Source organism: Choloepus didactylus, chromosome 8, assembly GCF_015220235.1.
Source record: "Choloepus didactylus isolate mChoDid1 chromosome 8, mChoDid1.pri, whole genome shotgun sequence".
In the NCBI taxonomy this organism is placed as follows: Eukaryota; Metazoa; Chordata; class Mammalia; order Pilosa; family Megalonychidae; genus Choloepus; species Choloepus didactylus.
The window spans coordinates 100,674,876-100,687,898 of NC_051314.1; the positions used below are offsets into that span (position 1 = coordinate 100,674,876).

A 13,023-nucleotide genomic window follows, 5' to 3' on the forward strand; every position below is an offset into this window, starting at 1 on the left:
TCTTTAAATAAAATGCAAGTTCCGGATAGGAATACCTGGCAGAAGAGGGGTTAGAAAACCAAAACAAAAAATTAAACAAAATTAAAATGCTGATAGAACTGTGGTCATCAGATGTTCCATTAATCACTGCATTATATGGTGAGTGACTCCAGTCTGTAGCATGGAATGGTTCATTAATAATTTCTCCCTTATTCTGGGCATAAGGAAAACACACGGAACTCACCTTGAAAGAACAATTAAAAGATGGCACTTTCAAGTCTGATGTGTGTTCAATCTCTATAAATTTCTGCCATTTAAAACTGGCAGGGTTCATTTTATACATTTTCAAGGCACTCTCTGCTTAAAATAAAAAACATAGGCTTATGTTCAGAGATAGACTGTGGTGATGAACGCATAACTATGTTATCATACTGTGGACAGTGGATCGTATATCATGGATGATTGTATGGTGTGTGAATGTATTTCAGTAAAACTGAATTTAAAACAAAAAAAAACAAAAAAAAACAAAAAAAAAACCATAGGCTTTTCAGAAGTTTGATCGCACCAATTAAAAAGAGAAACACTAAGTTATTTTATCGTTTTAAGGAATATGTTTTGGTAGATTATCCCCCAAACAACAGGAATTAGGTTCTTAAATTGACAAGGAGACCTAGGAACAAGTATAAGGGATGTACAGAAAAGGGCATACAAACACTAAATATGTGTCTATTTAAAAGAAAACTGGTACCAATCAGACGCAAATAAAACAGGCAGATTCAACTTGCAACAGCAAACATTCAGCCCAATATTTCAGGTTAAAAGAAAAACTAAGCGCATGCCTTTCTTAAATCTCATTTTAAAATCCAATGTAATTTATAACATATATATATATATATATAAATAATGTATATTTATAACATATATATCTAGTTAAAAAACCACTGGTAAGTAAGGTCTACAACTGCACAATCCAATATAGTAGCCCCTAGCCAAATGTGGCTATAAGTATTTGAGTATTTGAATTGTGGCTAGTTCAAATTGAGATGTGCTGTAAGGGTAAAATATACACTAAATTTCAAAGATTAAGAAAAAAGAATGCAAAATATCTCATTGTTTACAATGATTACATGTGGAAATGATAAGATTATGGATATAGTGTATTAAATGAAATATCTTATTAAAATTAATTTCACCTGTTTCTTTCTACTGTTAAAAGTATAGCTACCAGCAAACTTAAAATTACATATATGGCTCACATTATATTTCTACTGGATAGCTCTAGTCTAGAAGGTGAAACATTCCTGCAGCTGTCATTTTGTTGCTTGGCAAGAAATATTTCTATTTCACACAGAGAAACATTTCAAACTTTCTTAAAGACCTCAAGGATCTTTTCCTTCCCTCCATACATTCTTCCCATTAAAAATAAACCAAAGGATGAATTGATATGCAAAATAGGCCAAGATATACTAACTGGAAAAGAAAAATAGCATGCATAACAATGTTCATGGCTGTGCCATCATTGCTAACACATATATAAAATACATATTTGGGTTTATATATGTATACATTTATGCAAATTTGCTTGTGTGTATAGAATGTTCCTAGAAGGATTCACAAATGGCAGGTTGCCTGGGGCACAGTGGTGCAGCGAGATATACTTTCCATTGAACACCCTTTTGTACCTTTTGAATTTTGAAACATTATCACCAATGAGAAATATATTTACAACTTCCACAAAAGAATAAAAGGGAAAAAAATAAGGAAGCCTTATATTCTCATATATAACCTTTTACTCTGTTACATGGATTCATAAATTTTTCCCTGTAAAATTAATATCTTCTTATAATTGCCTTGCTTCTTAGGCATACATATATTAAAACAACCAAAAAGTAAATAAAATGGAAAACTCAAAATGACCTATTTGCTGCCTGGATTAAAAAGTAAGAGAAATGGATAAATGACTTGGACATTTTCCAATGTAATTGCTATATAGAATTTACTGTATCACCTAATTAAAACACATCTGAATTATACTATTATAATTCTGTACATCAGAAGAACCACAGGTACAGATGATAAACCACAATAAAGCTAAAATGTTTATTTTCAAAGACTGTAGAAAATATGGACCAGTTATCCAACAAACTGAAGGCCTCTAAGTGCCAGGTACTGTGCAAAAATCCTGGGGACTGGGAGACAAGGGGACAAGGTCCTTGCTCTCAAGGAGCTTACAGACTCAGAGAGGAAACAGATTTTAAAACAAATAAATGTGACTGCGCTATAAGTGGCTAATTCTGCAAGGTGGAGCAAAGGGAAACAGAAAAGACTTCATAATCGTTGCACATTTATGTACAATGCTGTTAAAATGGGTATGTCTGATACACATACCTTAAACCTTTTGTAGAAGAAATTAAGGAAGGGGAAAAATCTTAATCTTCTACAATATTTTTATATGAAACTAGTTATCCAGATATAAATCAAAACATTCAACTGAATTTAAGGAGATCTGGTATTTAAACAAAGCAAATATATAGTTTTTTTTGGAAAAAAATTAAATACATTCCTGTATTTTTCAGTTTTAAAACAGGTATCTGTTATGATAGAGACAAGCAGAATCTAGTAAAGAGACTCTATCACTCAGACAACATTCTTAACATTGTAAATTCCAATTCAAGATCATTCTATACAAAAAGATTTCCTGAAAAAACGAAATGGCACTTGAAAAAGAAATCCTGTACATTTCCACTCTAAAAATAAATTGTGACTTCCCAGAAAAAGAAAGAAAAAAATGCAATGAAAAAATATTCTCACAGCATACATGATTCACCAAAATCTGGAAATCTGAATCAATTTTTCAGTACACATTGGAATGGGGCAAGATAGAAAAATGTACTTTTTTAAATAAGAGGTTGGTAATTTTTGTGTATTATTAATTTTGAAGTAACTTTTGTTTTGGCAGATTACAAACTATAGACAACATGCTCTAACATCAGGAAATGCCCAAGCATTCCTCTGCAGGGAACTGTGTATAAGCCATTAAAAGAAAATACAAGCCTAAAAATACTAGAAGTTTCAGAAGAATACTGTTCATTCCTGTTGTTTCAATAATTGAAGTCTGTGGAAAAACAAAGTATGGAGAATGAGAAAAAGTAAATCTGAGGAAGTGGAACACACAGATAAATGGGAAAGCCTCTATAGGAAAAAAAATATATTTTAGGAAAAAAAAAATCACTGAGGCCATAAATTCAGGAAGTGACTTCAGACAGCATTCACTGAGTTCCTTCCACATACATCCTCCCACAAGGAGCAAGGGTAGGAGGGGGAGGTTGCGTGTACATAGAGCATGCTTGATTTTAAATATGGTTAGACTTCTCTAACTTCAGACGCATTTGACCATTCATTCTCAATTTTGATTCCAGAACTCCACCACCTCTCATCTGCTTATTTGATGAGTATCCTAATCTGTTTCTCTGTCTCAGAGGTTACCCATATCTCATCCATTCTCCACCTTGCTGTCATGGTGATCTACAAAGTAAAAATCTGATCATATTCTTGAAACTATTATCTATGCCCATGGGATAAAGTCTGTTCCCTCTGATCTGGCCTTCTGTTGTGGGTCCCCAGCTATCTCTATAACCTCCTTTCCCATCACTGCCACATGTTCCATCCCCAAGATCATGGCCTTTGCACAGGCTGATCGCCTTTCCTACCAAGTGCTTTCATCCTGCACACCTGCACTCCCAGCTGCTCCCTGTTAAGGTCTAGTCACCTTTAATGAGCTTCCTGCTTCTCTTGTGTGAGGATGTTTCTAACCACCCTAACTCCTTTGTTTATTCCGAGAACATCTATTAAGTTTGCCTCTCTCTCACCCCTACAAGACTAGGAGTTTCCTGAAGAATAGGGGTGGTATTGAATTTGAACATCGTTGTAAACCAAGAGCCAAGAGAAGTGCCTTAGGCATAGTAAGTGCTCAATAAATTTTGTTAAATTTGATGAATGAGTGAATGAGCAAATGAGTTAATGAAAAACATGATGCTAATACATCATGTTGTGCAATTCAGCAAACAAATGCCTATTTGATTGAATGTAGTGAAATGCAAAGACAAATTTCATTACAAACATGTTTGTGTCTATGGTTGACTATGCCTCTGGTTATGTATCTAGATTAACACATTTCTGTGAGTTGTTTTAAAAACAGGTAAAATCTAAAAGACCAGAGAAAATTTTCAGATTTCAAAACAATACTATTATCTCACACTAGTTCAATAATGGTATCAAAGAGGAGATAAAGCGAAAGGGAAGGAAGGAGGGAATTGAAATGATATGGGGAATCAAAGCTTCCACAACATATAAGAGCTCCTACATGGGCAAACACAGTGTAAAGAGAAAACTGCTTAGGCTATTACTTCAAGAAGTGAGAGCACTGAAATTTCTTATTTATCCTGTACAAATGCTGCAACCAGGTCTTTACTACAAAAATAACATCTCTTTCCTATGAATTAATTATATGGATTCTTTTACATATTCTCGGAGATTGATTTTAATTATTGATTAAACGGTAAGATTTCATTACTATTACTTAGGTCTAGGTGGTTAAGGCAGCAAGATAAAACACTGACTACAAAGGATCAATGATTTTATGAAGAGATACAATATGCTGCTCAACTGCAAACTCCTTAATGACAACAGGGTCCATTTGATTCAAGTTCATCAGAGCTTGAAGGCGCTTGTCGGATTAGCTGGTAGTCAAGACCATGAAACCTAAGATGAACAGGCATGTGGGAGGACACTGGAGTTTGAAAGCCAAGACAAGGTCAAGTCAAGATCATGACTAGAAACTGGAATTTCAGGGGCTGAGGCGGCAGAAGCTGAGCCAAAAGTCAGGCAAGGACCAGAATTTTCCCCCAAAGGTGAATTGTACTAGTGTTGCAAATCAATGCCCCACCTTATTTCACCTGATTTCTCTTGAAATTAGGCCTTTAACTGGAGATGGGATTTTCTGCTCACCATCTCCTGGAACTGAGATCTATTTGAAAGTAACTCATATTTGGTGAATACCATTTTGTATCCTATGTTTTAAAATTTTAACTTAGGTACTTCTCTCAAATCCTCATCCAAAGGATCCAAGACAAGTTAAACTAATTTAATTTTATTGATATAATTACGCTAATGATCCTCAATAGAAAAAAAAAGGATCTGCTGTATTAGAATAGTTGAAATTAATAAAAAAGATACATTACAAACATATTTTAGAAAACAATGTTTATCAAAAATGTTCTGACAAATTAACAGGAAATTGTCCTGGAAAAGAATGATTAAAATATATTGTAGCCAGTCAGTGAATTTTACATTTTAGCAACTTATATAAAACTCATGTATAAAAAAAATTCATAAAATCTATTATTTCTCATGGGTTCAAGGTATGTTTTCTTGCATAGAACATTGGGTTTGTTATATACGACATATTTACCCTTTCTCAGCCAAACAAAAACATTTTATATGATAAAAACATATAAATAACGTTTAATTTGTTTGATCCTATGTAGTCCAGCCTAGAAAAAGTAATGTATTTTGTTTAATAATGCAGCTATTTTTAGAAGATATAATTCGTTTGGTATAGATGGTTTGTACAATAATTCATTTAACCAGAATCTTCTAGAAAATGTTTCAGATTGATCTGATAAGAATTTACGAAGGATTGACTTGACTGATTCAGTGATACACAATTCAAAATTCCTCAGGCTATAAAGATAGAAGGGGAGGAAGGAAAACTATCATTATTTTAACTTCAAATAAATGGTTAGAAAGTTTACCAATATACTAAATTGTTATTAAAATGATTTTCTGGCCTACTGATGACTCTGAATCCTATATTATTCATAGCTTTAGTCTTGTACATAGTAATTGTTTCTAAGGTCAATGATATTTTCTGATTATTCAAAACTAAAGAATTTAAGACAACCTAATGGTACTTTCATTCGTCTATGCAGATCAGCCTTAGAGTTGAAATACGTGTACAGTGTGCATAAAGTAGTAGAAAGATTCAGAATGTGGGAAAATGGGTAAAATGTTTAATTGGGCTTTTAGTACATTGATATACCCTTTGAGATAGAAATATCAAAATGGGGCAAAAAAAAAACCATAATGTTCATACTTTCAACCCAGAAATCTTATTCTTGAGAAAAAACTGAATAGATGAGAAGTTGAATGCATGAGGATATTCACAGCAGCATTCTACACTGTAACAAATAACGGAAAACTATCTCAGTGGACAAGAAGTGAAACAGTGATTCTTGAGATAGTATTTGAAATAAAATGTAGGATACAACAACCTTTAAAAATAAAAATAAGACTATGTAGCCACATGGGAAAGTTTATGGTATAATGCTAATGATTTTCACAATGTAATGACCACAATGTAAAATAAATGTCCAGGTGAAGGAAGATCAAACGGTCATATGCAAAAATGAAGTTATTGTTGTTAATATTTATTATTAATTTTAAATCATATTGATGTCACCTTTTTATTAAAACAAAAAAGGAATTATTTCATAATCATATAATTTCTTTTCTAAATTCTAGTAAACAGTGCTACTAAATCCAGAAGAGACAGTAAAAAGAAGACTTTCGTGAGTTTTATCCAAGTTAGGGATCCTGATAAATCACCACCACTTTGGTGAACCACAGAATACTTACAAGTACCTTCTAAAAGGGGTCTAAAACAATAGGAAATTAGTTATGGAAACAGAAATACCCATCAGAGTTGTCTCTTTTTTTAAGTGTACATTTTGGCAATTATGTTCTTCCAACTCACTGGCATGATCAAGTTCCTCAAACATTCTTAGAATGTTGAACTTGTGTTGTAAGTTTTCATACCACATCTTTTAACCTCAGTCAGTAGGCTGATTATATGAATCAGAAAAGGAAAGTATTAGAGACCCAAAGGCAGAGTTTTCCCAAAAGGAATTAAACTAAATGAAATAAATTAGGTAGGAGAACATTTTTAAAAAAAATAAAGATTCTATGACAAGGGTGGCAAACTCAAAAGTTGCAACAGGGCCAGATGACAATAGAAATGCATAGAGCAGGCTGGGGTAAGATAATAGAGAATGATGAGGACAGTGGCCACTACATAGCTCCTACGGTTTGTTAACATGAATGAAGGCATATCCAGGGCTGCCAGATATGCAGAATCTTTCAAAAGAGACAGATACATAGATGTCATATGAAATCTCCATGTTTTTAACTATTGGCAACTAATTTGAATTAATTTTTTCACTTCCTGTGATAGCCAAATAGTAACTCCCCTCGGGTTTATTTTGTTTCATGCCTGCTTGCCACTCTGACAAAGATTTCTAAAAAAGATAATCTTTGTTTGCTAGAAGTAACATTTGCAGTTTTGGCCACTTCATAAGAAAAAGTCAAAAAAAAAGAGAGAGGGAGAGAGTGAAATGCAAAAAAGTAAAGCTGAAGTAAATTTAAGCATGTTGGTAGCACAAATAAATCAGAACTTGCAAACTACATGAACATCATACTAAGACCTAAATGTTCCTGAGGAGCAAAAATTTAAAGGATTTTACTTTTATTTTCTATATAATGATTGAGGAGACATTCTGAGTCACTACAAAAGGAAATTAGCCAAAAATGCTTTTCATAAATATGGCTGGCTCCCTTTTTACTGAAATTACATTAAAAATAATATGCGCAAAATGACAAAATCTGATCAAAATGGAATTGGCATTAGCTACCAAATTGCAAATAGGACCGAGGTGTGTGTCTTGCATTGCGTCTGTTGCCAATTTCTCTTCACCTATCCCATTCCTTCCAACTCTCATTTTCCATACTTGGCTATTTAAAGAAAGTCTCTGGAGACTCCCAAGGAATGACAGTCTGGCTGTGAGTAAATGAGGAAACAGGGAAGTAAGCATGATGGAGTTCTTACTTTACCTGTAGGAATTTACACGTCATCAAAGTTCGACTCTGTGGATAGCTGGGCATGAGTGGATGGAAGGAAGGGGAGAGTTATCTATTCAACTAATCAATTGCATCACATGCACCCAAGGAAAAAATGTTTACCTGGTGGAGCCACGGTTAACCTTTTTTCCTTGCTGAGCCGGTGCCCTTGGATGAGTTCACTCATGGAAGGGGGGCCCTTCAGAAGAAATGATTCTGTGGAGGTGGGATCAGGGGGAACTCTTAATAAATTCTGTAGGTAGGAGGCCCCTGAAGTCCTGGGACGGCTCTGATCACAAAGGGAAGGTGAAAATTGTCTTGCAGGAGATCCAAGAAAAATACATATAGGAAACAAAAAAGTTTTACTTTAATTACCTTTCAACACCTCACCAGTGACATTATTTATATTGTCATTTAATTTTCTTAACACGTAAATTAAGATTTTTGCTTATTTTTTTAGTTTCCACACCAGGATACAACCCTTTTTGGAAACTGTATTGGATACTGGAAAAGAGATTTGTTACAGTTACTCAGTCAGTTTGAACCGCAAATAGAAAATATTTGTATTATTTAATTCTTTACTGAAAGCTCCTAAAATAAAATGTTACCGTTAACTGAAAATACAGGGTTAGTAACTCAACATCCAAGACTCTGGGAAAAGGTCATAAAATCAAGTCACTAGGAACCTCAAAAGTGGTCTCTTTGAGCAATATTAACATACCAAATGAGAAAGCACAAAATCTGCTTTTAAGTCAAGGGCTATAAATATCCCATTCCATTTTACCCAAATATAGACATCCCTTTCTGTCAGTCATCAGATTTGGTAGTAGGGACAAACTTCCCGTAGGAGAACATATCCATCCTTGCCCCATTAAAGAGAAGCTGATAAATAGCACCATTATCAGAGGTACTTTGACTTTTAAAATTGTAACCCGTGTAAAACACAGCTTCACTCTTAATATCCACCTTTTATTTACCAAGTCCTAGATTGGAGGTAAGGGGGGGGTACATTTATATACAAAATGTTGACAGACACTGGGAAATTACATTATGGTTAATCAAGAGGTGGAGTGGGGAGGTGGGACAGAAACAAATATATAAACACAATTATCAAAACTTTTTGATCTGGAAAGACCAACATCAGCAAGGCCCATTTATATACCCAACTCCCATTTTTCCTCTTCCTTCCCCTCCTCCATCCTCCACAACAAGAGCACATTAATTTTTGCAGTCAACTAAAATCTGGCCACTGCACCACACTATGAAAATCGCTGCAAGCATACCTTTTCCTCTGAGTGCCACTGCTGACCCGAATGATGGGTGTCTGTGGGCCCTGACTATGCAGGAGGTAAGTGTCTATGGTGGGCACGGTGACTGGTGCCTCCCCACTTACTTTAGGGCTGCCGATCTTGCTCTTTCCCAGTTTGCCTTTGCTGCGCCGGGACTGCTCATGGTCAAACTCTAAGTCCTCCAGCCGCTGGGTCAGAGCGAGTTTTTGCTGGATTGCCATTCGTAACAAAGTGTTTAGAGTCTTCTTCTCGTCCTCTGCGGCTGCTAACTGTCTCTGCATCTCATCCAACTGTGTGACATATTCATCACATCTGGAACCCAAAGCAGAAAAACACTTAGGAGAATATCTTGGTGACATTGGATTTGGAAGTTAAGTTCAAAGTAATAAATTTCACAAGAATGGGAGCAAATTGGAGACAACCTATAAAACAAAACTGGAAAGAGTAGAGCAGGTTCAGTGAATGATGGTTCATCCATATAGTGGAGTACATTTGGGGACAATCTTAATACGCAACATCTTTAACCCTAGGGACAACATGATTGTGAAGACTGCTCTGGGGTGGCGGAAGAATGAACAGTGAAGTCTCATGTGGCATCCATAGTGCCTTAAGTGTGTTACAGCAGCTCTTTCTACTGTTTTCCGTGGTGTTCTTTGGAGGAATGTGACATGTTTCTTATAGGCGCTCCTTGTGGCATCCAAAATAAGAATAGTTTATAAAGAGAATATTTCCCTCCTTATCTACACCTCTAGGTTTTATTGTAATTTGGTACAGATTGTAGCTGCCACTGTTTTCAATATGGCAGATTTGCTTGAATTGGAAACCTTAACATTTTCAATGATTTCTAACCCAGATGAAAGAATAATGAGTTGGCAAAACAACAACAACAACCAGAACAACAAAACACCTAGAAGACTGTCCAGGAACATTTTACTCGGGTTTGATACTACTGCTGCAACAGGAAGACAAGGCCAGTTATATTTTTTCCCCACCAAAGGTAAAACCTGAGCACATACACATTTGGGAGGAAAAAGTGGGGTGGGAGGGAAAAGTGGGGTGGGAGAAAGGCTAGTGAGTTCATTCTGCATTTATTTGCCCAATAAGTTATTAATAACGAGGACACTTTATGCACCAGCAGATGTTTCATGACTTTATGGAGTTAACCAAAATACATTGCACAAACTTTTAAAATAATATAAGCATTGGGTATTTTAAAGAAAACACATTTTTAAAAAAACCAGGCATGCTCTGTAAGTGAAACAACTTGAGATCCAGGTGAGTTCCCCTGGAAATGAATTAGCAAGGGCCTGGAAGAAACTCGTCTGTAGCTTTCTAAAGCCAAGGCCAACTTATCTATACATGACTTGAGTACAAGCTAACTTGCCTGTACATCTTGAAATCGCCCACACATGCCTAAGCCAAGTTATCTGTGAGACAAGCTATCCGAGACGCTTGACCCTGCACAACTGCTAGGACTGACATTCTTTAAATCTGGGTCTTCGTTTCTCTGAAACCAGGACTTTTGTTGGGGTAAATACGTTTTGTTAGTTAGCATTCTATCCCCTCATAAAGTTTGTGTTTTTGATTGTTTTTGTTTAACCAATCATATTTTTCTTTGTGTAACCTCATTGCATTCAATAAGTTGACTCTTTCTCAGGGAAAAATGGAGCACTTTCATCTCATCATAGAGCACTGTCCAATTTGCAGATTGTCTACTTTTGATAAATACATGGTCTCTGTTTTCTAAATTCTTAAAATTTGTTATTATTTAAAAACATTTTCTTTAACCTCAAGTGTCAAGAAGCATAGGGAGATATGTAGCTCAGAAGAAAAAGCAAGGCACAGTAAAATAAATGGGAATTTCAGGATCATGGATTTAACCTAATTGGCTAGATAACATATTTTTTAAATACTATGGAGTAAGGCAGTTACTATACCTGAAAAAACAAATATCAGTAAAAATGCATTATTTGGGGGTAATAATTCTTATATAAGCCACATTGAGACTTTAATGTTTTTTAAGTTTCTTTCTCAAAGAGAAAATGTATGCTTTCTTGATTCTGCATGTAATCCTGACTGATTTCTTCCATTAAAGAGGGGAACATTGTGCCCTATTCCCATTCGTTATCCTGCTCCCTGTAATGACAAGAGGTATATCTATTCTACTCCCCAAATTTTACTGTGCTGAGACCCAGAAATCAGCTCCCTTCAGTTCCTCCACACCCCTGTGATCCCACGGGCACACTGGCTCCTCTCCATCATCCTCGTGAGATTCTATCACAAAGGATGAGCTTGAGCCTTTTCTCTCTAATATGCAAGGAAAGCTGGACAGATTTAAGGTGCTTCCTATCAAGTCCATCACTTTTTTTTTTTAAACATTTACATCAACTACATCTATTTACTGAATCTGCAAATAAAGCCATAGCTATGCTTTGTGAATTTTGCACCCAAGTTTGCATCGTTCAAGATATACAACTGTAATTTATTATTTTGCCATTGAAACATGACAGCCAAAAAGCCATTTCAGCACTATATTGAAAATCCGAAACCATCAAATCAACAAATTCTTAACAATCCCTTCAAGTTTTAAAACAAAATATAATGGTGTTACATAATGAAACTGGTGAGGGTGGGGGTAATAATATATTTCTTTACTAATTAGTTGTGCAATGTTAAGATTTTGGTGATATATATATACATATAATTACACCCTGGAAATTTTAATTTAATCAACAATATACCAAAGTCTAAGTGATTAGCTGATATGATGAATATTTCTCTTCATTATGAAAGTACCTTTCCTACACAGTACTAGTGATAGCCACTTTTATGTACTTTAGTCACAGAAATATATTTTGGTGGTGCTAATATAATATTTATCTATTTTTAGAAAGTATTTTATTTTATTTTATTTTATTTTATTTTATTTTTTGGTCTAATTTTTTTGGGCACTCAGCTCTAGGAAGAAATTTATTATACTAATTTAATTGTATTTCTATGTAAAAGAATTGCTTGATCCTGTCTCTCCACTAGAGGGTACTGGAAAAACAGCACAAAAGGTTTTACCTTATATTTGGCAGAATGGAATCTCAGATATTTTCTTCATATTTTACCCATCCAGGTAGCACAACAAATACACTCAAGATGCAAAAAGTGCACACACAAATTTTAAAGTCTTTTCCCCATGCAACACACCCAATTTTAGCAAGGAAAAAAACTGTTACCTTGTTGCAAACATTGCTCTCAGGGATGAGAACGTTGCTGCATCTTCTTTCAAAGCCTTCAGTTCATTTCTAAGTTTCGTCATCGTTTCAGTCACCATTGCTTTTTCATTTTCATATTTGTTCTTGAGATTAGCTAGTGCCACCTCTGCTGTCTAAAGCAGAAAAACCAAAAAACTTACAATTTTTATGTCAGAAAAATCTATCATACAGATTTTTTCATGTTGGATCTACCATTCTCTTTCATAAATGGAAAGTAAAATTGATTTTACAGCACTTTGTATAAATATATGTAATACTTGGGCAGTTTTTTTGAATGTCTGAATGTGTTGTTAAATTATCCTAGAAGTCAGCTGTGAGCCAAAGTCATTATCAGGAGCTAAGAGAATAATAATAGTTTTATAGCAATTAAACAGTAATTACTGAATGCAGATTGTTGAGGGTATGGGATTTTCAGATATGGAGGCAGGGGAAATTAAAGGGCTGTTATCTTTATGCAAGAATTTTATCAAGGAGAAGTTAGTGAAGAAGCACAACTTCCAAATGAAACGTGTTAGGATTCAAATAATGTCGTGCCATAT

The 13,023-nt window shown here is 34.8% G+C and overlaps 1 protein-coding gene across 5 annotated transcripts in view; it reads right to left on the minus strand.

The window, feature by feature from the left end:
• BICD1 (BICD cargo adaptor 1) overlaps positions 1 to 13,023 on the minus strand; it is a 311,166-nt gene that overhangs the window by 27,995 nt on the left and 270,148 nt on the right. For 2 of the 5 annotated variants that reach the window (XM_037846188.1, XM_037846189.1), the window contains exons 6-8: positions 12,446 to 12,597; positions 9,216 to 9,533; positions 8,056 to 8,249 (exon numbers count right to left, since the gene is read on the minus strand). In XM_037846188.1, the coding sequence (XP_037702116.1) occupies positions 8,056 to 8,249; positions 9,216 to 9,533; positions 12,446 to 12,597 (664 nt within the window). Of the gene's footprint in view, positions 1 to 8,055; positions 8,250 to 9,215; positions 9,534 to 12,445; positions 12,598 to 13,023 lie in introns of those variants that run through there. The other 3 variants (XM_037846190.1, XM_037846192.1, XM_037846191.1) reach the window with 2 other exon arrangements.